The sequence below is a fragment of the Eubalaena glacialis genome, chromosome 3 (genome assembly GCF_028564815.1).
Source record: "Eubalaena glacialis isolate mEubGla1 chromosome 3, mEubGla1.1.hap2.+ XY, whole genome shotgun sequence".
NCBI lineage: Eukaryota > Metazoa > Chordata > Mammalia > Artiodactyla > Balaenidae > Eubalaena > Eubalaena glacialis.
In genome coordinates this window covers 180,288,913-180,316,437 of record NC_083718.1, presented here as the reverse complement: position 1 = coordinate 180,316,437, position 27,525 = coordinate 180,288,913, and the positions used below count along the sequence as shown (strand labels likewise).

At 50.0% G+C, this 27,525-nt stretch overlaps 1 protein-coding gene across 2 annotated transcripts in view; it reads right to left on the bottom strand.

Moving 5' to 3' along the window:
• CAPZB (capping actin protein of muscle Z-line subunit beta) overlaps window positions 1–26,494 on the bottom strand; it is a 136,432-nt gene extending 109,938 nt beyond the window's left edge. For both annotated transcript variants that reach the window (XM_061184835.1, XM_061184836.1), the window contains exon 1: window positions 26,368–26,494. In XM_061184835.1, coding sequence (XP_061040818.1) covers window positions 26,368–26,370 — 3 coding nt within the window. In that variant the 5' untranslated portion in view covers window positions 26,371–26,494. The remainder of the gene's footprint in view (window positions 1–26,367) is intronic.
• Between the last annotated feature and the right edge of the window lie 1,031 nt (window positions 26,495–27,525).

Sequence of the window (27,525 nt, the reverse complement as noted above, 5' to 3'; positions counted from 1 at the left end):
ATTTCGAATTTCCTGAGGTTTACGGCTAATAAGGCCCTTTAGACATACTGTAACGTGATCAAATTTCAGGTGGGTTCACGGAACAGCCGAAGGTGGAAGACAGCACAGAAACCACCACTGGGCCCCAGAGACTGCAGACAAGGCCCACAGCGCTTGCTTCCAGCCTTGATCCACACTAATTAGGCACCTCTAATTCCCCAAACAATGGCTCAGGGGGCGGCTGTGTAATCCACCGTATACACTTGGGGAGCTCTGTTCTTACAGTACTACTTGCTGATAACTCGCTAACTTGGGTCAAGCATATACACACATAAGGCTCGAAGGTGGGGAGAAACAACATTGAATGCAACTAGCAAGCGCATATGTGGACAAAAACATTGAAACTTGTTAACCTACAAATGAAAAATAAGCTACTATTTGTTGCTTATTAAATTAAAAATCAAGGGAAAAAAACACCCAAGGTTGACAAGGAAGCAATAAAATGACAGTCGTACTGCTGGTGGCCTTATGACTTGGCATGACACTTCCTGGAAAACAATTTGGCTGTATTTATCAAGAGTTGTGAAAGTGTTCATACTTTGACACGATAATGTTACCCCTGGGAGTCCATCCTACAAAAGAATCCAAATACAAAGAAAACTGCATCAAGGACCACAGTCACTGTAACACTGTTTATAATGCAAAACCCTGGAAGTGACCTAAAGGTGGAGAATCAGGGAAGTTACTGCTGTGTCTACCTTCTCTTCTCTAAGGGGTACTGGGCAGCCACTAAGGAATCATGGTTATGAAGACTTCCTAGTAGTGTGGAAAAAGGCAAAAGAAATATTAATTTTTTTAATAGACTTATTATAGACGTTTTAGGTTCACAGCAAAATTTAGCAAAAGGTAGAGTTCCCATGTAACTCTCCTCTGACTCGGGCATAACCTCCCCCATTAATCAACACCCCCCACCACTCTGAGTGGTACCTGGGTTATAACTGACGAACCTACACGGACAACACCATTATCACCCAAAGCCCACAGTTTACATTACTTGGTTCCAAGTTCATTCTTGGTTACAGTCTATGGGTTGGGACGAATGTACAGTGACATGTATCCACCCTACAGAGTATCATACAGATTAGTTTCATGGTCCTAAAAATCCTCTGTGCTCTGCCTATTCCTCTCTCTCCTTCTCCCCTAACCTTTGGCAACCACTGATCTTTTTTACTTTCTCCACTGTTTTGTCTTTTCCAGAATGTCATATAGTTGGAATCACACAGTATGCAGCCTTTTCAGACTGGCTGCTTTCACTTAGTGATATGCATTGAAGGTTCCTCCATGTCTTTTCGTGGCTCGGTAACTCATTTCCTTCTAGTGCTAAATAATATTCCATTGTCTACATGGACCACAGTTTGTTTATCCATTCAACCTGGTCAAGGACATCTTGGTTGCCTCCAAGTTTTGGCAGCGTAGAGTTTTCGGACGTATAGAGTTGTAGTTTTGGACGTGCAGTTTTGGAGTGTAAAGCTGCTTTATAAACATCCGTGTGCAAGATTTTTGCGTGGACACAAGTTTTCAACTCCCTTGGGTAAATACCAAGGAGCACAAATGCTGGATTATATGTTTAGTTAACAGTACGTTTAGTTTTGTAAGAAACCATCAAGCTGTCTCCTAAGGCGGTTGTGCCGTTTTGCGTTCCCACCACAACGAATGCGCGCTCCTGTTGCTCACAGCCTCGCCAGCATTTGGTGGTATGAGTGCTCTGGATTTTGGTCATTCTAACAGGTGTGCGGTGGTATCTCAGTGTTTGGTCATATTTTGAAAAAGGAAGATAAAAAAATATATGTAGCCTATGACTATAACTAGTCAAAAATCACATGTCTATGCAAAAAGAAAGGACTTATAAAAAAATTTTTAAAAAACCGTTACAAGTGATTTTTCCTTCTATGATCCAGACTTCCCCCAATGAAGCTTATTAAGTTGAACCATATGAAATTGCCAATGGTCACCCACTTCTGGCCTACAAAAATGGCAATTTCATATGGTTCAATCTAATAGTTTTATAATTAAAATAAGTTTTAATAACTTCAGACATTCATAGCATTTATCTTTATTCTATACCACCACCCACTCTTTAATATAAAGAAACATTTCCACACACGTGGGCAAACGAGCTGATCGGTCTAAAAGCCAACCTTTAGAATTTTATAATCCAAAAAAGTAAAGAAATCCTTCTAAAAGGACGTGAAATAGCTGATAGAAAAAAACACCTAATGAAGGTTTCACCATATTTAAGCCCAATTCTGAAAGATGCAGGCAGGTTCTCCACCCACTACCATGATGGTACTTCTATGCTATAAATTCAAACAGTTTGCAGAAAGCCTTCACCGGGTCAGGAAAGTCAGGACGTAAAGTCAAACACTGGAGTGATTCTTTGTAGGAGGGTGTGATGGGGGGAAAGTTCTGTCCCTACTGGATTTCCCCTCTCACTTCTGCCTGCCCTTCCAGAGGCCTCCTTCATCTTCAACCAGGACCCACTTCTCCAGGCCAGCTGCTTAGAGGATGTTTACTTCCCTTTTCTGGCCTCAGGACAAGGCTGATTTTATTCAGCAAAGTACCCGGATTCCTTGTGCCCAGAAAACAGGATCTGAAGGACAGGAAGTCACTCTGTGAAAGAGGCAGACTGAATATCCGTCTATAGAGATGGGACTATTTTTTTTACAGTATAAGCACATGTGCAGAAAATATCTAGACAAATATGTATATCAAACTCTTAGCAATATCTCTGGGGGTGGAATTAAGGAGTGCTTTCACTTTGCAAGTTACACATTTCTACGTTGTTCAAATAGAATAAGCATTGCTTTTGTAGTCAGAAAAACACTAAGGAAATAAGAGAGAATGGGAGATCTGCTTTGACTGACCTCTTTTTTAAACTTCCTACCACTCCTCGCTCAGCTTCTCAGCCCCTACTACCCAGTTCCCACGTGGTAGAATTTCTTTATCCAAAAAAAGGGAAAAAAGGGGTTGGAGAAAGAAACACCTCGTACCGGAGACCGCCACGGCTGGGCACCGTGCTAGGTGCTTCCCCCACACCATTTGCCCTTCTGCTGAGCTGGAGCACCCAGCCCCTTCGTAACAGCTACGAGGGCAGGCCCAACTGGGCAGCCAAGGACTCCAGCCAAAGATGCACTAACTGACACAGGGTACTAGCCTTGAGGAACCAACCCAGCTAGCTCTGGGGAAGGGTACCGGAAGCTGGGTTAATCAGATATCTCATTACTCTTCCAAACAATGCCATGAGGCAGGTCCCGGAGGTCCGCGTCCCTATATCAAGGATGGGAAAAGGAACAATCAGAATGAAGCGTCACGAAGGCACAGCTTCTCTTACTCGCTGCTGGGCTCCCAGCACCCCGAACAGTGTGTGGCTCATGGGAGTCTCCAGAAGTACTGCTGGTGGATGTGGGAGTGAAGCCACCCAGCCTCAGAGAGGTGGAGTGATCTGCACAAGGTCGCCCAGCCAGTAAGCAGGTGGTAGGCAGAGTCAACGTCAGGCTCCAAATCCATGAGCCCTTCTGTGGGCCTCCCTTGCTTGGTGGCACATGGGAGCAAGAGAATGTTTCAGGTCCAAGCTCTACCTCTTCCCCTCTCTCCCAGGCCACCGCCACTGCCTGCAGCTCCTGGCAGGAGCTGAGCTTTGCCCAGCCTAGGCATCCAGAGGGCATTCCAGCAGAAGCGTGTTCAAAGCAGGCCTTTCATGGATATGCGTGGAGGAGAACACGAGCCTTGCCAGGTGAGCTGGCCTCCACCCATGCCACCTGCTCACCTCACTCCTAAACCCCCGACTTAAGCATAACTGTAAAGTCCATTTAAAAAAAAACAACCAAAAACCTGATTCAATTATTACTTAAAACAAGAATTGTAAATGTTTAAGGAAACAGATCTCTTTTTAAAACAGCCATTGCATAAATAAAGATTTAACTGAAAATGAGCTCAGATTGAGGCAGACCCGAGTGGGAATCTGAACTCTACAGTTAACTGGCAACGTAACGACAGATAAACTACTGAACCTCACCAAGCCTCAATGTCCTCATCTATGAAACTAGGGTAACACCTACTTTCACTGAGACCAAATGAAGATTAAATCATTACGTTTAAATGAGAGAACGCATTTACTTAGTGTCCTGGATACGATTCCTGGAACACAGGTGTGTTCAATAAATAAATGCTATTGCTATTAAAGACAAGACCATAAAAATGACTGCACAGGGCTTCCCTGGTGGCACAGTGGTTGAGAATCTGCCTGCCAATGCAGGGAACACGGGTTCGAGCCCTGGTCTGGGAGGATCCCACATGCCGCGGAGCGGCTGGGCCAGTGAGCCACAGCTGCTGGGCCTGTGCGTCTGGAGCCTGTGCTCCGCAACAGGAGAGGCCGTGGTAGTGAGAGGCCCGCGCACCGCGATGAGGAGTGGCCCCCGCTTGCTGCAACTAGAGAAGGCCCTCGCACGGAAACGAAGACCCAACACAGCTAAAATAAATAAATAAATAAATAAATAAAATTAAAAAAAAAAAAAAAAAAAAATGACTGCACAAGAAAGGACTTCAAAAAGCCCATCTTGGGCTTCCCTGGTGGCACAGTGGTTGAGAATCTGCCTGCCAAGGCAGGGGACACGGGTTCGAGCCCTGGTCTGGGAAGATCCCACATGCCGCGGAGCAACTAGGCCCGTGAGCCACAACTACTGAGCCTGCGGGTCTGGAGCCTGTGCTCCGTAACAAGAGAGGCCGCGATAGTGAGAGGCCCGTGCACCGCGATGAAGAGTGGCCCCCGCTTGCCGCCAACTGCAGAAAACCGTCGCACAGAAACGAAGACCCAACACAGCCAAAAATAAATAAATAAAATAAAGAATTATAAAAAAGAATAATTCACAGAAAAATTATTAAAAAAAAAAAAAAAAAAAGCCCATCTTGTCCAATACTCTCATTACAGATGAGGACACTGAGGTCCAAGGAGGGTAAGTAACTTCGACAACTTCTGATTATCCAATACAGCACTTACCATGGGCCTTATAAATAGTGGGCACCCAGTAAACATACTGTATAAATAATACCCCATATGAAAGAACATATTCACCTAATCTGCTTAAAAATCACTTAAAACAGGTCCAGTGTAAGGGTGTTCCCTATGGTTTCTATCTGGAATAATTTTTTTTCTTTTTTCTTTTTTTTGGCCGCACAGTGCAGCATGTGGGATCTCAGTTCCCAGACCAGGGACTGAACCCGCGCCCCCTGCAGCGGAAGCTCAGAGTTTTAACCACTGGACCACCAGGGAAGTCCCTAGAATAATTTTTTTAATTCAAGAAAATTTCTCAATGGGAGTCAACCTTCATCTGGACCCACACTGTCCAATACAGTAGCCACATGTGATTACTGACGTTTAAGCTAATTAAGTAAAACTAAATATTCAGTTCCTCACTCACACTACACATATTTCAAGGGCTCAAGAGACACATGTGGCTAGTAATTACAGGATAGCACACAGATAGAGGGCATTTCCAGCATCATGGAAAGTTCTAGTGGACAGTACAGCCACAGGAGAAGACATCCTTAAGTAATGTATCCTTTATTTACTTAAACGGTGGATTTGGTTTCCTAAATCCTACTGTCTGCTAACAGCACTACCAGAAGATAAGAAGGTAAAGACCTCAATAGCCTTCCTTAGCTTTCCTTTTTTAATCCAAATCTGCATATTGTATCAAGCCTAATTTCCCTTTAAAAGTTCAAAACAGTATATCCTTGGGGGGCAGAGGGATATTGGGGTCTAGAAGGCAATGGGGACCGGGGACAGGTAAAAGTATGACTTCTAACAAAATGTGCTCTGAGCAAACACAGAATCTGCACCACTGTCCTCCACATCAGTAAACTGAACGTTCTTCAAAATAGGTCAGCAACCCACTCACCCAGCCTCACTTACACAGAAGGGCCGTAAAAGGGCGGGTATTCACCTCTGCTAAGAATCTGTGGTTTTGCAACAGGATGTGATTGGTGCATGAGCTAATTTCCTTTACAATTCTGATGGCAAAATACTCACGTGACCCCATCTAAGCCCAGCACAGCCTCACACTTGCCCTCCTCGATGATCCACAGAGCAAGAAGCCGTATTAGACGGAACAAGGCCCAGAGAGCAAACCTCTCTGCAGCCAGGCCCATCTCCATCACCTTCTCCGAGGTCCCAGAAGGCTGGCACCCCCTCTCCAGGAGCCAGGAAGACCACCTGGCACCCTTAGTTCCTAGGACTCTAGGACACGTGACCAAATTAGAGACCGGCTATGATCTTCTCATACGATGTTGAGGCCCTTTCAAAAAACAGAGGGTGCCAGAAGCATTTTTATAATATTTCACCCTTTATGTAAAAAAGGGGGGGGAGAAACAGAATTTATTTGTATTTGTTTGTTATATCCAAAGAAATGAGGACAGAAAAGAAAATGTCTACACAAAAACTCACCAGTGAAGATCTGTAGCAAAATTATTCGTAACATCCAAAATCTGGAAGCAACCCCAAATGTCCATCAACTGGTGAATGGACAAACTGTGGCATACCCATGCCATGGAATACTACAGAGTCCCATACGGCACTAAAAAGGAACAAAATAGCAATACATGCAACAACATGGATGAATCTCCAAAAACAACCATGCTAAGTGAAATCAGTCAAGCACAAAAATCTATGTACTGTGATTCTATTTCTATGAAATTACAGAAAAGGCAGAACCACAGTGACAAAGCAGATCAGTGGTTGCCTAGGGAAGGGGGTGAGGGAAGAGGGGAGGGAGTACAAAGGGGCACGAGAAAACTATTTGGGGTGAGGGAACTATTCTACAACTTGACTGTGGTGGAGGTTACAGGATTATTACCAAAACTCATTAAACTGTCCTCTTAAAACTGGTGAGTTTCAGTGTATGTAAATAATGCCTTAATAAACAAAACAAAGAGACCCTAGAAATACTAACAGTGGTTACCCAGGGCTTAAGGATTTAGGGAGGGAGGGGCAAGCTGGAGGAGACTGAGCAGATGAGGACAAGGACAGGAGGGAGAGTTTTCATTATACAGTGCTTTATGCACATATTTTCACTTTTGGAAGTTGTGACTGTATTGCCTTTTCCAAAACTGAGTTACAATTCTTTCAAAGCCAAACACAGAGGAGGGCTTTGTGCACGGGCTCAGCTGGGCCAGTGTGGTCCAATGGCGGGTTCCTGTGGGTGGGTTCCAGGCATGAAAGGCTTAAAGGGGGTGGGGGTGGGGAGGATGAAAAGTCTGATCCAACCAGAGTCGCAGGTAGAAGACCAGCCTCGTCCTCTAGGCCCCGAAGCCAGCACTCCCAGTCCGGGGCCTCCTGTCACATGTTAGAAAAACAATAGCTACCATTTATTGAGCACTTACTATATCCCAGATGCTACTACTCATTTGGCATCTATCACCTCATTATTTATGATGAATCAACAACACGGATGGAGCCCTCACTGTGTGCCAGGTACGACGGCGGGCATTTTACCTGCTTTATTTAACTATTTACCTCAAATAGACTCTGTGATGAGGAACCAGTCCCAGAGAGTTAAATGAAGCCCCAAGCTATGTAGCTGAAAGTGGAGGAGCGAGAATTTAAACCCAGGCGGCCTGGCTCCAGAAACCAAGCTTTACATCTCTGTCCAAGAACAACTCTGTTCTTGGGACAGAGGCAACACTAACTTCTACACCCATGCAGGCTGAGGCTGGGGAGGGAACCCACATCAGACACCACCTGGATCTGTGCGCCTGGCCTCCTCCGCAGCACAAGAGCCCTGCCAGGAGGGTCTTCCATTCTCACATCAGAGAGGAGGAGCCAGAAGGATGGAGAGAGTCACGAGGCTGCCGGGCTCCAAAACCCTTACTCCATCAAGCTGCTTCCTTGGCTAACAAGCAGTGAGAGCTGAAACCCAAATAAAAGAAAGAAGCACGTTTGAAGACAAAATGTTCCTGAGCTCCAAAATTTTAGAAGTCTCTATTTCTTCGAGCAAATGAATCACATGCCCAGGTCAGAGTCCTGAGCTGCTGTCGGAGAAGATAGGAACCACGGCGGTACCACTTGAACAGCGTCCTGCAACTACTCTTCAGCATGGAGAGAGCCGATACTCATCAGCCCAATATGAAGAAAATGAGGCCAGGAGGCAGGAGGGGAACAGTTCAACATCACACAGCAGGTCAGGGGCCAAGATGTGGCCTGCATTCAGGGTTCCAGACTCCTGGAGCAACTGCTCTTTCTGCCCCTCCAGCATTTTCCAGAGTGTGGTATGCAGATCACCAGGGTTCGAGAGAGGTGTTAGAAGGGATATGGACGAATGCAATTTAGTGGTTACCTAATTTTTTTAAAATTAATTAATTAATTTATTTATTTATGGCTGCGTTGGGCCTTCATTGTCGCGCGCGGGCTTTCTCTAGTTGCGGGGAGCAGGGGCTACTCTTTGTTGCGGTGTGTGGGCTTCTCATTGCGGTGGCTTCTCTTTGTTGCGGAGCACGGGCTCTAGGCGCGCGGGCTCAGAAGTCGTGGCTCGAAGGCTCTAGACCGCAGGCTCAGTAATTGTGGCGCAGAGGCTTAGTTGCTCTGCGGCATGTGGGATCTTCCTGGACCAGGGCTCGAAACCGTGTCCCCTGCATTGGCAGGCGGATTCTTAACTACTGCGCCACCAGGGAAGTCCTAGTGGTTACCTATTTTTAATATGCATAGAAAAAATATAACTAGCACATCAAACTTGTGATTTTACAGATGTTTTCTGCTTAGAGTAGATTGAGGTGTTAGGCTCAAGAGAATTTAAAGAAAAACATTAAATAAATAATAATAAACTGTGCTGGTAGATGGCCAAGTAGGGGAACATGTCCTACACCATCCTGGGCTCACTCTGGCAGCAGGCTAAAGCAAGAAAGAATAAAAGGAAAGGATGAAACAAAAGAAGGGAGAATGGAGGAAGCCAGGGGAACAATAGAGGTGTGGAGTGCCGCCTTGGTCCCCGCAGGTGACTCAGCTCTTGCACAGGGACTGAGTGCCCTGCAGCTCAGGACATCAAAGTGCCTCGCTCCCCCCTCCCACCCCCCCACCCCCGCCAAGCCGACCCAGCCTACGCTACAGTCTTCCCACCCCAAACACGCTAAGGTCCAAACGCCACACATGAGCCCAGTCAGGGGGAGTAAATGTCCTAAGTAGTCCCCACTCCGAGACTACTGTCAAGCTGACCTCCCTCTGTTCCCTATACTTGAGCCAGCTGTCAGCGTTTAACCCATTTCCTTGCCTCAGTGACTCTCCTTTCTCTTTTGCTGCATGCCAAAAGCCCCCCTCAAAGCCTCCCAGTTCACAAGAGCCCTAATTACCAAGGCTGCCTTGGTTGAAAGGACAATTTGGGTTCGCATGTTTCCACACCAGCATCAGTTGCTGGGAAGTACAGCCGGAAAACACTGCAGGGTAGCCGGGTTCTCCAGAGCTGTGCCTGTCCCACCCCTGTGGGTCCTAAGAATGGGATGCTCGTCTAAAATCGCCAGGGACACAAAGGGCCTTATCATCAAGCTGTAGTTGGACCCCCTCCAAGAGACAGGAGCACACACGTTTTAAGACCGGAAAAAAGTGATTCGCAAACACTCAAGCCTTCTTAGACTTTGAGAAAGACTCACTGGTTTACTAGAAAACTAGGCATCAAATACTCATAGGGATTATACTTTCCTCCACATCACCCTCCTACAAAAAAAAAAAACCCAAATTTGTGGAAGAACGCTATTAAAATCTTATTTTTAAAGCAGCCTCACTGTAACTACCTCTACCTCACGAGGTACGTACAACATGGGCCACAAACCAGGCTTGGTGGGCACCTGGCGTGAATAGCCGATTCTCTTTATTTGCATATTCCATTCTGAAAATATGCCCGCTTGCTAAGATGTACGTGTAACGCCCAGATCAATACTCAGGGCACTTGCACGGTCATCCAGACACATGCAGAGTGGTGAAGAATCTGGGTCGCCCAACGTGCGCGACCCAGCTGAGTGTGAACGAGGCCATCTCTGCCTTCTTGTTTCAGCTCTCGAGCTGTAAACAGAGCCCTTCTCACAGTCTATTTAGTGCCACATTTTTCACCTTGTTGTTGATTCTGCTGTTTAAAAACAGCCCCCAGCGCAGTGCTGCCCAGTGTCCCAAGCAGCAGAGGGCTGCGATGCACTTACGGAGAAAACACGTGCTGGACAAGCTGCGTTCAGACTTGAGTTACAGAGCTGTCAGCCATGGCTGATGACTCAACAATATATATGAAGTAAGGTGTCCTTAAGCAGAAACACACATAAAACAAGGTCTTTTTTTTTTCTAATGTTTCACATTAGATCCTCAGATCTTATTCATCTTAGAGCTGAAAATTCACATACTTTTACCAACCTCTCCCTAATTTCCTGACCCATGGCAACCAATTTTCTACTCTGTTTCTATGAGTTTGACTTTTTTTAAAGATTCCACATATAAGTGATACTATGCAGTATTTGTCTTTTCCGGTTATGTGTTAATCAGATGATAAAAATGTTGTCACTAGAGCATCCCAGGAACCTTACCATGTTCCCCTAGGAATAATGGTTCAGGATTTGCTAACTCAGCGTTCGTGGTGACTTTACAGAATGACAACCCAGAGCAACAAGAACAGACTGTATACACACAGGCAGGGAGAGCAGGTTCACACCTCCAGACACAAGCTACAGGAGCAGTCATAACAATCAATAAGCAATAAGAGTAGGCAAAAGAACAAAAAGTGCTGTACAAAGACCCTCAGTACAGTACAACATACAGAGAAAAATTAGAAACCTCTACTTGTCCAACTTCAGGGGAATGGTAAGTAACAGTATCAACCAGTTGACGTATTAGTCATTTAAAATGTTCTTGAAGGGTTTATAACAAGAAAATTCTTGTGAAAAAAACCAGGATATAAAAATAGCATAGACAATACGAACTCAATCACATGAAAAATGTTTAAACTATACAGACACAAAGCCGCTGAAACAATATACCAAAAAGTAAACAGTACCTGCTGGCAGGGTAAGATTATGGGCAAATTTGTTTTCTTCTTTCATATTTTCCAACTTTTCTATAATGAACATATTACTCATTTATTTATTTACTGGCCGCGCCATGCGGCTTGTGGGACCTTAGTTCCCCGACCAGGGATTGAACCCAGGCCCAAGGCAGTGAAAGCGCCAAGTCCTAACCACTGGGCCGCCAGGGAAGTAAGTCCCCGAATACATTACTTTTATAACAAAGAGAAAACACTGCAAACTTTCTTTTAATAACGTCAGATTCCAAAGGGATCCCTTATATCAGGGAACGAGGTCAGGAAGATTCCCCGGGTCCCTACCACTGGTGCTCACGCCCAACTAGAAGGCCACACACCTCCTCCCCTAGGCTGTGAGCAGCTTGAGGCAGGGACCGCCTTTTCTTCAGGCCAGTGTCCCAGGACCTGGCACAGAGCATGGCCCACAGGAGACACTCAGCAAATAACGACAAAGAAAGGCGGGGGGGGGGGGGGGACAGGGGACGGGGGACGGGGGACGGGGACGGGCAGTGAACTGACAGCAAATAATACCCAAGGAAAGAAAGTCAACTGCTGGGCTGCCTGCGTAAAGGCTGTGTTGTCAGTCTGGTCGGGCCATGGAGAGGGTGCTGAAATGGACAAGGGCAAAATCGAAATCGGAGCCTCCATCATGGCGTGGGACTTCCTTTGCGAGGTGGCCCTGTCTCCCTGCCCAGTCACATCAAGCTCTCCCACTCTTTTGGCTCCCACAAGTTTAAATTATTGTTGGTTGCCCTGAACATGACGTCTGCGTCTGGCACATGCTGTTCTCTCTACTGCCATGTCTATAGCCGCCCCCTGTCCTCCTGGCAAAGGCGTCCTTTCATCTTGGCTCCAACAAAACACCTCTCCCTTGGGGTCCCTGCCTTGACTCCCCTCAGCCAGACCCCTTCTTCAAGGCACCTGCACACACCCCTTACAGCCATCATCTTCCCTTCCCCAGGTTCTTCTGAGGCCCAGAGACAGGAACGAGTCAGACACTGGGGGTCACCAGACGGTCTCAGGTGGTCCACAGATGAGCATCTTTTATTATCAACAGTTACGTAAGTTTATTTCAATGTGTACTTTCTACTCATGGCAATTAATATTGGTTTTCCGCTTGTGGTAATGACAAAGTTTCTCTCTTAGGACATTTTTGCAGGGAAGCAAGGAGCTCGCTTGACTTGGTCAGAACAGTGAGCCAGACTGAAGAAGCAAAGTTTGCCAGGCAGGGAGAGTGAGGTCAGATCAGAGGGCCCTGGGGGACACCAGTGAGGTACAGGCTACAGCACTTGTTAGAGCAAAGTGACGGGAAGAATGGATGGAGAGAAAAACACTTGCTCTCTTTAGCCCCACAATCCCACTCCTGAGGAGCTATCTTAAGGAAGTGACTCAAAAGGAGGGGAGACAAATACATACAACACACGTATGCGTGTGCGTGTGCGTGTGTGTGTGTGCGTGTGTGTGTGTGTGTGTGTGCCTGTGTGTGTGTAGATAAAGATATAGACAGATATCCACTGCAAGGAACAGAGAGCACAGCAAAGGGCTTACAAATGGTTCACTTTTTAATCCTCACAACAACCCCATGAGGTAGGTTTTCTGACGTGAATTTTTGCAGAGTCTGAGGACAGGAGAGGACAGTAGCATTCTGCACCACTCGACACTCTCACACACCTTTCCATACTGCTACACGGTGCTCCTATTGCACCTCTGAACAGCTGCATCACATCCCACTGAACAGCCATACCGCCGTTTCAACCTACTGTTGAACATCCACTTTCCTCAGCGCCCTGTCACTGCCATTCATGTCTCCTGCGCACACTGCAGGAACTCCCAAAAGGACCTGGGTTTGAATCTAGACCTGTCCCCAGATTTCTTCTTTAACTCAGGGTACTGGCTTTCTGCATTGGTCAACCCAGTCGCCATGAAGCTCCCTCACCAGGTCATGCTGGAAAGCGTGGTCTTTCTAATGCGTTATTGGAGAAGCACGTTCAAAGATGAGTTTTCAGGGAATTCCCTGGTGGTCCAGTGGTTAGGACTCCATGCTTTCACTGCTGAGGGCCTGGGTTCAATCCCTGGTCGGGGAACTAAGATCCCACAAGCCTCGAAGTGTGGCAAAAAAATAAATTAATTAAAATAAAATAAAATAAAATAAAAATGGGCCTGAGCTTATGTGGCAGAAAAGACAATGGCCTACTCCAGAGTGTGGCGTCCAGATTCTAGAGTGTTAGACAGAGGACCCCAGTCCCAGCTGCCTGGTGATTCACTGTGGGATCCGGACAAACCACAAGCCCCGTGTGAGTGGTGAAATTCCATGACACAGCAGAGGTGAAGGGCAAAGGCTATAACGTCAGAGCAGCTGGGTTCAAGTCCTGGCTCTGCCACTTATTAGCAATCTCTGTAAAATCTTCAAATTTACATAAAGTCCTAAATTCATAAGACCTCACTCTTAGGAGAATTCTGGAAACTAAATAGGATAACGCATGTAAAGTGCTAAGTAAAGTATGTAGTAACAGATGTACTGCCACCCTTTCCTTATTGACTCGGAGGGCCTGCTGAATGCTTCAGCTGATTTGGAATCTGGCTGTACTTGTTCCAATACACAGCCCATCACCTGAGGCTTAGAAATCATTTTTTTTCCCTTTCTTTAGAGACTCTGGCATGTAACAGAATTCAACTCACATAATTTTAGCGGTTAATCCAATGCCACACAAGGATGCTGGAGTAAGACTGAAGCCTCACAGAGCACTCTGAGCTCACCACAAAAAGGTCCAACACTATTTATATGTCCATGTTCTGCCAATTAGGCACATGATGGGAGGGCCCTTCCTTGGGGACCACAGCAACCAGTTCTTGTCTGTTATTTCAAGAAATGCTTCCTCGACAATCAATATGTACCAAACAGATCCCACGGAATCAAAATAAAAGCAGGATCTGGGGGAAAATTCCCAAGATGCTTTTGTGTGCTCTCCATCTGGAATTCAGCAAGCTCAGAAACCACAATCCATCATATGCAAATGTTGAATCATTTTGTCGTACACTTGAAACTAATACAGTGTTGTTTGTCAATTATACTTCAATTAAAAAAAAAAAAAGGAAAGAAACCGATAGTCCATCAACACAAAAGCCTTATAAAGCCAGCTTTATGGGAGGCAAAAGGACAAGGGAATTCTAGCTAGCAGTTAGATAAATGCCTCTGGAGAAGGTTATTTAAAGGAAAGAATGAAGAAATCAAGGTAGTTAAGGAATTGGGAAGATCGGACCTATTTCCCAGGAACATCACCTAGTGCCAAACGAGATGACAAGTAACAGAGGCTGCCCTGACCCAAGGACGTGGAGACCCTGCCCATCTTGTGGACAGATGCTGACACCCACAGCCAGGCACTCTAACCTCTCTGACGACAGGAACCTTGTTCAGTACCTTTGTGTGGTTCTGCCTCTTCGGGTCGGAATAATCACTTACCCACTAGTCATCTAGGAGAGCCGCAACCACTGCCTCGCTGCTCATTTCTGGCCCCAGCTGCAGTGTGACACAGCCAGGGCATGCAGCTGGTCCCGAGTTCGAATGCTAGCTTGCTCACTGACAGCTACGTTATTTCAGAGTCGGCCTGGATGTGCACAGAGCAGAGGAGATGGTGCAGGGAGGAATAAAGACTGTAACAGTGCCCGAGGTCTCAAAAGCAATTCCACACCTGACATGGGTTAGAAGTTTCTATGCGGGACATGAGGCTTCCTTGTAAACGAAGAACTGCTACTGCATGCTTACTCTCCCGCATCTTAAGATGGGCTCCAAGGCATCTAAGCCAAACTAGGAGCAGTCACCTAACAGTCTGCTTTGAGCGGCAAAAAATTTAAAAAGCACTAAAGAACATTTGTTAGATGTTCAGAGGAAAGTACTCATACTTTCCTCTGTACCTGAAAATGCACCCTTGGACCAGCCTCCAGTGTGTACTGAGGGCTGGATTTTGGAATCAGAAGGATCGAGTGTAAAGGCCACCCCTGCCCCTTACGAGCAGTGTGATCCTCTACAAGATTCACTTTAACCTCTTAGGCCTCCATTTTCACAACAGCAAAATGGGGGCATGACCAGGGCAATGAGAAAGATGACATGAGACGGCACTTGCAAGGTTCAGCACAGAGAGGCTGATGCCATGCAAGTCCCCTTGCGTGATAAATCCTCTAAGCCAACGTGCAGAGGCCTGCTCTGTGTAAAGGATCGGCCCAAGAGCAAGCCCCTGGGAAGCTGGTGGTCAGGGCCTCTCCTTGGTGTCATCATGACACCCGCATTTCAGATTTACAGTATTCCTTAATACAGGGATTTTTAGTCAATCCAATTCTCTTCCCTATGGAATGGTGCTAAACTGCAAGACAAATGATGAGATTCCTGTAGATAATAAGGCGCCATCATATGAGGCCTGAGCTACAGCATTTCATGTGTATTACTCTTATTTAACCCTCTGTGAAGAGGAGGATATTACGTCCATTTCACTGATGAGGAAGTTGAGGCTCAGAGAGATGAAGTAGGTAGTTCAAGCTCACACAGTCCCTAAGCAGCCAGATCCAGGGGTCTCCTCCACTATACTATACCAGGCTGCCTTCCAACAATCGTTTTTTCCCCCACTGTATCCTGCCTCCTTCTTATACCCCTAAACCCCAACATTCTACATACCTTAAAATCAAACACATGTTCTTAAAAATAAAACATGAAACCCCTGAGGCAGTGAGCTCTGGCGGGTCTGTAGCAGTTCACAAATGCAACACTGGTTAGCAGCAGCTGAGAGCCCCTGGGAAAACATGCCACCTTCAGAAAAGGAGAAAATGGATCAGAACATCCAGGGCGGGTGCGGGGGAGGGGGGGGATGAGGCTCACTGATTAGCACCCTGCCCTGCTCCCCTCAGAGGCTCTGGGCACCATATGTAACTGGCACTCCAGGGTTGGCCACTCATGCCAAGAAAGAAAAAAAAATTAAGCCATTTTCCAGAAGAGTGACTTTTATTATAACCTAGAACAAAAGCACCATTTCAAGCAACCTGTTCATGCAGAGGCAGGTGTGTGCTCTGCGAGGCCTGCACTGACAAGGGTGTGTTTCCAGCGAGCTCTAGGAGAGACAACGCCTCCTCTGGGAGATGGACACAGACGCGAAGTCCCAACTCTTTCCAACACAAAGCAGAGGGACTTTACACATTTCAAGTCTCTTTCGGCTCTAATAACATGCCAAGAGTCCATGCTGCTGATAATAACATAGTACTGTTAATAAAAGTAGTTAATGTCCGCCTGTGTCTGGCTTTACATGTATTAATTCATTTAATCCTCATAAAGTCCATCAGAAATAGATACTCTTATTCCCACTTCACTGTGAAACAAGGAAATTGAGGCAGAGAGTGAAGGAAGCTCCAAGGCTGCAGGTTCGGACCGCGACCCAGGCGGTCAGGCTCCAAAACCTGCCCTTCACTGCCCTGGACTCTAGAATCAAGACTGCCTTCAACTCCAAGGACGGCCAGTTGTGTGACTTTGGGCCACGTGGCAGAGCTGCAGTGAATGCCGGCGCAGTTAGGGTCCCCGTTCCCACCAGGCCCTGGTCCCGCCACCGCCGGACCCTCCGACAGCCTTCGGCGCCAGGAGTGGCCCGACCAGCGGGAGAGCACTGACCCAACCCCAGGGGCAGACCCCACACTCAGCTCCTTCCACTCCTGTTACGCCCACCTCAAGTGACACAGACCTACTAGGAGCCCAACACTGATGTCCTGAGAAGCCAGGTGTGGCCAAGGGCTCATGTCCCAAAGGAGATCTGGACATTTGCTAGAAAGCTTCACTCCGGAATCGCCCTGCCCTAGAGTTTGGTCTGTATTAGGCTGAACCACATGAAATGCTGGTATCCAGCCATTTTTGACCTAGGAAAACAGCAAGTTCATGTGGTTCAACCCAGTGTGGGGGAGGGCACTTACCTTCATTAAGGACCTAGTAGACATTCATCAATTCAACACCATGGAGCCACGGCCCACGTGCCAGGAACAGTGAAACACGGCGACAGTGCTCACAGCTCTGAGCAGGGGACTTAGCATCTGTCTTCCCTCCGAGGACGAGAGACAGGACGTATTAGGCATCGTGAGGGTAACCAGCTCACCCTGCTCAAGGTCATACAACTATTAAAACGGCCAGTATGGTCTTTCCCCTCAGGTTCCTGGGCAACCTGACACTGTCTGTGGTGCCCAGGCTGGGACAGGCTTCACAGGAAGAAGTCCAGGGCACCCTGTATGGTCTCGTCAATGAGGGGCTGTCACAATCACTAGGATGTATGCCAAGAACAACGGTGCTGCCCAGAAAGCCAAGGTGCATCCCTACGCTTTAGCAGGTAATCTTTCTAAAAACAGACCGAAGGTTCCAGCTGCTTTCATTTTCAACAACCTGAACCAAAAAACCCTCCGAACTTCTAACCTACACCCAGACTTCTTCAGCCTCCGTGGCTGGACCTATAGGTGAACCTCTCGACCTCAGTTTCCTCATCTGTAAAATAAGCATCCTGGTGGGTCCACGCGTGAGAGGAACAGGACGGCAGAGCTCAACAGGCATGAGTGGATGGACCTGGATCAGAACGCTGACTCTGCCACTAACTAGCCGGGGCCCTTGGGCCAGTTACTAAACCTTTCTGAGCTTCAGTTGCCTTATCTGCACGATGAGGAAACAGACCTCACAGAGCTGGGCTTGAGAGAACTAGAGAGTGACTGTGCATCCAGCAGGAACACAGGCAGAAGGGAGGTGGTACTGTACAGAGTCCAGGAGAGACACCTGACAACCTATGGGAGGAAGACTGCTGTCTCAGGGCACCTCCAATTCCTGTTCCTCAAGACCAAGTCCGAGGGCTTCCCTGGTGGCGCAGTGGTTAAGAATCCGCCTGCCAATTCAGGGGACATGGGTTCGGGCCCTGGTCCAGGAAGATCCCACATGCCACAGAGCAACTAAGCCCATGCGGCCCAACTACTGAGCCTGCGCTCTAGAGCCCACGAGCCACCACTATTGAGCCTGTCTGAAGCCCGCACGCCTAGAGCCCATGCTCCACAACAAGAGAAGCCACTGCAATGACAAGCCCGCGCACCGCAACGAAGAGTAGCCCCTGCTCGCCACAACTAGAGAATACCTGTGCGCAGCAACGAAGACCCAATGCAGCCAAAGATAAATAAATAAAATAAATACATTTATAAAAAAATAAAAATAAATGATGTTTGTGCTTAAAAAAAAAAAAAAGACCAAGTCAGAGGCCTCAAATCCCAGGACTACCGGGGCTCCACACCCCCTATGGCTGAGAGATTTCGAGACAGGAGCTGTCTGGAGGAGGGAACAGAAGAAAGCAAGAACAGTACACATCAGAAACTCTCACAGAAGAACTTCCCTGGTGGTCCAGCAGTTAAGACTCCGCACTTCTAATGCTGGGGACGTGGGTTCAATCCCTGGTCGGGGAACTAAGATCCCACATGCCACATGGTGTGGCAAAAAAAAGAAAAGAAAAGAAAGAAAGAAACTCTCACAGAGCCAAGAACCTGAAGCGGCCCAGCCTGCACTGCTGTGTTGGGTCCACATCCAGCCCCAGGGACCACGCACTGACCAAGCTGCGCTCAGCAGAGAAGCAAAGGACTGATAAAAGACAAAGCCACAGGTGAGACAGAGACAAATTCAAGAGTAGGTCTTTCAGTGGCCACAGTACCTTAAATCACTTTTCACCAGGAGTGTGCAGTGGATAAAGCGCTCCTCCTCTCAGTTTCTGAGCACAACACTGCATGCAGGAAGCCCATCCATGTGAACTCAGACATACCCCTTCAGGGCCAAAGCCTCATAATGAAGAAGCCTCAAGAAGCAGCATGACATGTGAGCAAGCCAGACCTGAACTGTCTGTCTGCCTCTCAGGGCTGCAACTGACAAGGGAAGAGGGCACTTGGTGGGAGGCTGCTTGTCACTGACCCCAGCAGAAAGAGTATGTGCAAAACCATCTTTACATAACCCTAACATCTTAAACTAAAGATATTTCACTTGGTAACTGTAATGAGTCCTCTGCCCAAATCTCATGGAAACTTCTGAGGCAATAAGCCCAAATCCCACTAAATAACCATGATTCTAACTCAGAAGGGTCCTGCTGAGTTCAGTGCTAGAAGAGGAAGCTTCGCGGAGCAGTTTTAAGCAGTGGGTGAAGTTCGGGGTCTGAGCCAGTGGAAACGAGCGCTTGCAATCTGCAGTGTGGTAAGAGCTTCGTGGCCAGAAAGCACTGGGCTGGAAGCCCTTCAGATCACCAGCCGTGGGCCAGGGACTCTGCCTCTCGGGGTCTCAGCAGAACTGGGGGCCACTACCACTTGCATCCAGGCTGCCTGGGAGGTTAAATACAACACCATCTATCAACCATCCATGTTAATAAAATAATCACTCCTGCTGCACCGACGAAGTACCAGGCACTGTCTACACTTGCCACATGCAAACTCACTCAATCCTCACAATAACCCCCCTGGGGCAGGTGGGTGTAAACGCCAGGGTTGCTACCTTGGAAGAAATAGGACTACCAGACTGGAAATGTATCGCTAGAAAGTTGCAGACGAAGGCTCCTCTTACAGGTGTCCAGAGCTGTCCGAAAGCCGCGGGGCGGGAACAGAAGGAAGCCGGGAGAAGGGACGTGTTGCTGCCCCTGCACTGATGCCCAAGTCGGGCAGAATCTCAGACCTGCCTGCTGCCATTTGCCTCCTCCATTTAACTTGAAGACCCGTGTTCTCATAGGTCTGACTGCTGTGTGAGCGTCCACGGAATGAATGGCCTGATGGAACAAACGTGAGCGGCAGAGGCGCCCGGCATCCAGAGCTCAGGCTCCGGAGGCAGGTGGGCCTGCGTGATGAGGGCAACGTGAAGGCGGCGCAGGCTGAGCGGGACTCGGGGCCACCCGCCCATGCGGGAGGGCTGGGCGGCTGGGTCACCGGGCTAACCAGACTGAAATCCCCGTTCAGGCGTTAGCAGCATATCAAGGCTTTGCAGGCACCACCATCTGGGATTTAAACTGCCCAAAAATAGTTGTTGGGTCAATGATAAAGCATCCTCTCCAAATGCCTGAACAGGGCAGCTCTGGGGGCAGAAGCTTCCCCCTCAGCCCAGAGGTGATAAATCACGACGGCTGGCTCTGCCTTCCTATCTTTATCTTTCTCACCCATCCCTTCCTGCCCATCCCCCCCCCCCCCCCCCCCGGCGGCCAGGACCCTTAGAACCTCGCAGGCTTAACGCCTGTGAATGCCTCCCTCCAGGGCCCTCCCGCACACCACCGCCAGATGACTCTTCCTAAAATACCACAACTCTGCCAGCCTCCTCAAATTTCTACCTGCCCTGTCAAAAATCTAACTGGCTCCACACTGTCCCAGATCAAATGCAAACTCCCTAGCTTAGCAACTCAGGCGCTCCACAACTCCCTCCTGAGACCGAGGCTCCCCCACCGGCCGTCCACTCTGCGGTTGGTCCCCAAACTCACAAGGCTGACCGTCACCCCGACCTCTGCTCTTGCTCCAGGCCCCTGCACCCACCCCATCCTCTCCGCCTGGGCAAGGTCTCCCCGGGTTCACACCCAGCCCCCACCAAGGCTGCCTGGGGGCTGGAGTGGTCGGCAGGGCTTTGTGGAGGCGGTGGACCGCGAGGCAAGCCTGCAGGGATGGGCAGACGTGTGGCCCTTTTTTAAGGCTTTCCCTGTACTCCTTCCTTCCTGCTGCACTTAATTTTCTGGATGCACCTTGCCTCCCCTTCTGGATTAGAGGACACGGATTACGGCTTCTCTTTATGTCCTTACTCTGTAGTACGCAGAATAAGACAAATGATAACCCTGGCTACCACTTACTGTGTGCCAAGCACTGGGTTAAGCTCATTACAAATTTCACTTCTTTCTCCCAGTATCCCTATAAAATGCCATCCTCACGTTACCCATCAAGAAACCGAGGCCAAAGGAGAGTAAGATCCTCACTGCAGGTCACACACTGAGTCGCAGAGTCAGGACTCCAAGCCAGATCAGCCCAACCCCAAAGCCCATGTTCTGTGGAGCAGGCAGAAGACAAAAGTGCTCACCACGCACTCATTCAGTGTCTATGAGGCGCTTACCAAGCGCCAGGTGGCCCGTGCAAGGTGTTGGGTGGTTGGTGGGAACCAAACAGACAAAGTCCCTGCTCTCACGGAACTCACAGGCTCTGACCCTCTTCTTCCAAGCCCGGAAGAGGGCAAGGACTCAGTTCATAAGGGGCTCCACCGGGCACAGACGAGGCATCCAGAGCCTGAGATACAGCATCAGGCTACAGCAACACGTGGTGTCCACAGCACAGGGAGCCTTGTCTTCTGTGGTGGAGTAGAGCCTCTGGCTCTATCGGGGACTTTCTTCATTCAAGACACAGCCCAAAGCCAAGCAAACTCCAAATACTCCTTCAGCAGGCAGTAAGCAGTGGAGAAAACGGGTCTACCTCTGAAGTCAGAAAACCCAGTTCCTCCACTTAGTCGCTATAGAGGGACTATCCACTTACCCTTTGTACCTCATCTGTAAAATGGTGATAATAATAGTCACTACGTATATAATTATGTGCCAGATGCTGTTCAAAGCACTTGACGAATATTATCTCATTTAATCCTCATAACAGCCTTATGAGAAGGTACTGTTATTAGCCCAAGGCCGTCTGGCTCCTAAGTCCTAACTTTGCCCGCGATGCTGTCTCCCTCCTAAGGCTGCACCTCCCTGTAGGGCTGCTGCATGTGGGTCAGAGCTCGCAGCAGCGGGCAAGGCTCCACCTCCTCACACCAGAGCGCTGATCTCTAAAAGCCTTGGTTTGGAAATGGCATTACTCTCGCTGGTCTTAACGTGGGTGATCTTGTACCCTTTGGACTTCCACACCCCCCTCTCACTGGCCGGATCTGCCTCCAGGAGAAATGGGACAAGAGCCTGTACTGTGGGCCCTACTTCTCACTGTTTCTGAGAAACAGAGTGAGCCTCCGGCACAGGAGTCGGGTGGACCCAGAGCCAAGTCCCAGGCCCGCCCCTCACACCAGCCACTCAACCTTTTGAGCATCCATCACGGGGTGAGGTAGGACCTAAGTCCTACCTCAAGGTTTTTGGATGACGGCAGATTCTCAATCAATGGTAGCTACCCAGGTGAGAAGGGCAGGACTTCTGTGGCACAAACCTTCCCGGCCGGGAGAGCTTCTGGTCTGCAGGGGACAGACCGCGTGTGCAGTGCCATTCACCTCCGTGGTGGCGGCCAAACAAGGGCAGGCGTGCTCCTCAAGGCCGGGGCTGAAGCTGGGAACAAGCCCCAACTTTCTCTGAAGTCTCCTGCGTTATCTCATCCAAGTGTGCTTGCAGTTACATTAAACAAGGCTCTGCTTCCTTAAACTGTAGGTAAGAGTGACACGCCTCCCTGCCAAACAACATAAGCTGTGAAGGCGTGGACCCTTGTTTGCCTTGTTTACCATGCTTCCTTGTCCTGAGCACATAAAGCAGCACAGAGAAGTCACTTCATAAATACACCCATGAGCTTCAAGCAACTCCTAACACACCACTGTCTTTGCCTAATGCCAAGAGTTTCCCAGCCTGGGAAGCAGGAGTCTCAATGTTCAAAGTACCTGTCCAGCCACCATTTCCCTGTGCTGTCAGTCATCTGTCCTCTCCCCTCCCCCAAGGAATGTAAAAGAAGAACAGGACTTCTGAGTTATAAATAGGAATATCTGCTTTCAAACATACGATTTAGGGCTTCCCTGGTGCTCCAGTGGTTAAGAATCCGCCTACCAATAAAGGGGACACGGGTTCGAGCCGTGGTCCGGGAAGATCCCACATGCCGCGGAGCAACTAAGCCTGTGCACCACAACTACTGAGCCCGTGTGCCACAACTACTGAAGTCCCCGCGCCTACAGCCCATGCTCCACAACAAGAGAAGCCACCACAATGAGAAGCCCGTGCACCACAACAAAGAGTAGCCCCTGCTTGCTGCAACTAGAGAAAAAGCCAGTGCGCGGCAACAAAAGACGCAAAGCAGCCAAAACTAAAATAAATAAATAAATTTGTTAAAACAAACAAACATATGATTTAGCATCTCTTTAATCTCAAGCTATGGATTGTTGGCTACTTTTTTCAAGCATTCCACCAAAGAGCAGCCAGTTGGGTTTAAATAAACAAGGCTGTATATGCATGTGGGGTCTGAGTGGAGCTAGACCTACACCAGGAGGTCTACACCAGGAGACCAGCCAAGACACCAACTGTATTGTTTCACCTTGTAACAATATAACAGGCTTCTCCTATCATCTCTTGTCAGGCCAAACCATCTGGGAGCTGGAGGGACAACTCATGAGGGGGCCTGTCCCATCCCTGCATGCTACAGCCCCACCATCCAGCACCAGAATCATAACTCTAAATTAGGACAATAATTCCTAAATTAGATACTAGAGCTGGGTAAGGAAAAGTGCTTTGAAACTATAAAGCACTTACAGATAGTGGAAGATCATTACCTGCTAAGAGAATGCAAGTAAATTCCATTTGCTTATGCATTCGTAACTGATGCCAACAGAAATCACGGAATTTTCTCCAAAGTCCAGTGCACTTTAGACTCTCAAACTGCTATCTCCCTCCATGGATAACTGAGATCTAGCTGGTTTCTCTACCATCAACCCTACTGAAAATAAAACCACAGTGGTTTTAATACATTTACCTATTACGCAACCCCACACCACCACTTCTGTCCTACTCCAACTGTCTACACTGGTTTATTAGTCAGAATATTCAAGTAGGGGATAAACTGAACAATAAGCAGTCAGAAATTACCTATAAGCCTAGGGGATACTAAGAACAAGTTACTGAGGGAATGAGTATGAAATCCAAGTGGTTAAGTTCAAGACACACCCCAAGCTATTTCCTTTAGTGCCAGGTACTGTTCTAGGCCCCAGGGACACAGACACGGAAAACAAAAGACAAACATCTCTGCCCTCAAAGAGCTCACGTTAAATAAGCCTGCATCACCAACAACACATAAACAGCCTGGGACAATGGAAAGGATGCAGTTTAGAGCCTATCAGGTGTGCTCCCGTCAACTAAGCAACATCTTGAGGAAGTTCCTCCACGCCCTGAGCCTCAGCTTCTTCACCTGTAAAATGGTAATACACAGCATCCCTCAAAGGGTTCTGTGTGGATCAAGTAAGTGGAGCACAGAGCACAGTGCCTGGCATCTAGTAGCCGCCCCGCTCCCACTCCCCACAGAGAAGTTAGCCTTTTTCCTCCACCCCTTCCACAGTCCTTACCGATTATCCAGGTAAGACCCAAATAGAGGACTCTCGAGAAGCCTCATGTATCATCCTGTTCCTTCTGGGTCATTACAGGCATTTTCCCATCAGTTCTGGAGACTCGGGCACTGAGGGCCAAGGCAAGATGCTCCCCCTCTCCCCGCCACTGCCAGAGATGCTGCCTTGAGCAGCCCCACTTGGCCATCCCAACCATCCTCCCCTGCTTTTGTCTTGACAGCAAACTTGTAAAACCTCACTCCAAGTCCTCACCCAAAACTGTCCTGGAGAAGTCCTTCCCCACCCAGGCCTGGGGCTGCTATTGGAGAAGTCCAATAACAATGGCCACGCTTTTCATCAACATACAGGAAGGCATGAAGAAAAAACTCAGCCACTCTGAATTAGTCACCCTAGTTCAGAAGCAACATCCCTTCCTTAAACAAGGAACCGAGAGCCCTAAAACCCTTTGGGGCCCGAAGTCCACATGCAAACATCTGCCAGCACCGGGCCAGAGGAGCAGGTGGCCGCCCTTATTCAGTCCACTCTCCAAAGATGCCTTGGCCACGTGAGGCAGAAGCCCTCTGGCCTTTCCAACCTGGGTGCTGGGCCTGCCCTGCAGAAGGTTCCAAAGTGGAGGAGGGAGGGCGGACTCACTGGTCGGGGCCTAGGTGAAACCTCGGGCCAGTCAGAGCGCCGCCAGAGCACCTGCCTTCATTACCAAAACAAACAGCACGAGTGGAGCGAGCTCTCTCCCTCGGAGTCTGGCTCACCTGATCCGAGGCACCTCCATAATCAGCAGTTCCAACCCTCACGAGCTGACAATTAAGGGGGAAAGGGAGGCTGCGCCTGCTGGGGTACATCGTGTCCAGGCCGTCTGTTGGCCTCGGGGCCCGGGGGCCTCCCAACGGCAGCGGCCTCACAAGGGCGATTGTGCGTTCATCCCCGTCCCGCGGCTCCCCCATCCTCATCCCTCGGCTCCCGCACACGCCCCGGCGCCGCGGGTCCCAGCAGGACGCTCCGCCAGCACCGCACCCCACGGCACCCAGGCGGCAGCCGCGGGAAGCGCCCGCAGAGCGCCGCGCTGCCTTCCAGGCATACGGATGCCCGCCCTGCCCTCGCTCGCTCCCAGGCGGCCTCCCAGAAGGGGCACCGCTCCAACTTGAGAAGGCACAGCCTCGGGACCCCCATCCCCACCCGGGCTGGAGAGCTGCTCTCACTTCCCAGGGGCGGCAAAGAAGGTTCGCCCTAGGTAGAGGGGAGGGGACCACCTGGGTCAGGGGCAGGGCAGGGAGCCGCGCCCCGGAGGGAGGGTAAAGCCCCGGACAGAGTGGGGCTGACGCAGGCTACGCCGAGAGTGGTGAGAAGTCCTGGGAAAGGGACCAGGGAGTGGGGGGAAGGGAGTGACGTCCAGGCGGGGGCCAGGGGCGGAGGAGGGGGGTCCAGACTTAAGACCATGGAGGGAAGAAAAGATTCAGGCTGAAGCCATGGAGGACACGGGAACAAATGTGGGCTGAAGCCATGGATAAGGGGCTAACGGGGGTCCGGACTGAGACCATGGAGAAGAGGGGAGGTGGGGGACAGAGGCCTAGCCTGGACCCTGGGAGGAAGAAACGACGGCACAGCCTGGGCCGTAGGGGCTGGGGATGGGGACCTAGCCCGGGCCATGGGGAAGAGAAAGAGGGACTACGCCTGGGTCCCCGGAGGGGGTGCCTGGCCTGGACCACGGGTCCAGGAGGGTCTAGCCTGGGCTACGCGGGAGACTAGCCTGGCCCCACAGGAGGAGTGTGGGAGCCCAGCTTGAGCCAAGGGCGGGGGTTGGGAACGGGAGGCAGGGTCGCTGCCCACCCAAGCCGCCCAGGCCGGCCGCCCCCTCCTGAGCGGGCAGGGATGGTGTCTACCTGGGCTCCGGGACCCCGCCCCTCCCCCACCCGGGGGAACCCACCCTTCGCGGGCCGGAGGTGGGTGGGGGAAGGGGGACGCGAGCTCCGGCGGGGCCCCCGGACCTGGGGGAGGGGGACGTCGGGCCTTTACCATTGTGGCGGCGGCGGCGGCGGTCCCGGTCCCGGCGTCTGTGGCTCTCCCCCCCGCAGCAGGACCCGGCGCTTCCACTTCCCCGGGTGCCCAGGAGTGAACATCCGGGTCAGCACCTCCCTCCTCCCGCTCCGGGCAGCCACCACCTTCCTTCCCCGCCCCGGCCCAGCCCGGGCCCGCCCCCCACGCAGCCGACTCTCGGCCAATGAGCGCGCAGGGCCGCAGCGATCGCCAAGTAAGGAGCGCGGCACGGGGGGAGGAGCGCCGAACGGGGAAGTGAGGGGCGGGGACTGCGGGCGGAGCGGGGCGGGGCGCGGCGGCCGCAGGATGGGTGGGCGGCCGCAGGATGGGTGGGTCGCCTCAGGGCTCGGGGCGCGGGGTCGGGATGAGGGGTGGAGGCAGGAGCCCGGGCCTGGGGGGTACGTTCTACCCGCAGCTAGACCCAACGCCCGGCCCTGTGGATGCAGCAGCGCGGGGCGGCACAGGGACGGTGCCCGTCGGCCTCCGGGCGCGGATGCGGAAGGCGCTGGGTCTGGGAGGGGTCAGTCCCTCCCCGCCCCACCCGGTGCACGCGCTCGCTCTTGCGGCGCACCCGGAACTGGTGCGGCCCGCGGGGCAGGCCCATCCCGGAGAGATAGAGTAGTAAGGAACCTGAGATGGAATCCCAGCACTGCCACTTGCTCCGTGTGGGACCTGGAGCAAGTCGCTGCACCTCGGCCCGATCTCTAAAAAAGGAGCCTCGGCCCACATCACTCACTGAGCACCTACCACATACCAGGCCTTGTTTGAGGCACCAAACGTAACAGAGGTGAACAGGACAGGACATAAAGATGCTCTCACAGCTACCTGCTACGGGAATGCTGTGAGGACCACACAGGTAGAAATGAGAAAACCCGGGGCAATAAGTGTTAGATGTTAAGAGTATTTTTACATTTGCTACAGAGAACCCTCCCATTTGCCGAGTGGGGCTGCCTCATTCCACAGTCACTCAGAAATTTTTTTTCTCTTCATTCAACAAATATTTGTTAAGCTTGGTCTAGAAGGCAGGAGGCCTGGGATGCTAGCCCTGCTAATAATAACTGCCTTCCCTAGTTTGCTCTCTCTCCCTTTTGTGAGATTCAAATCAGGTCACCCGTGAGGGGATTGTAAACTGTAAAG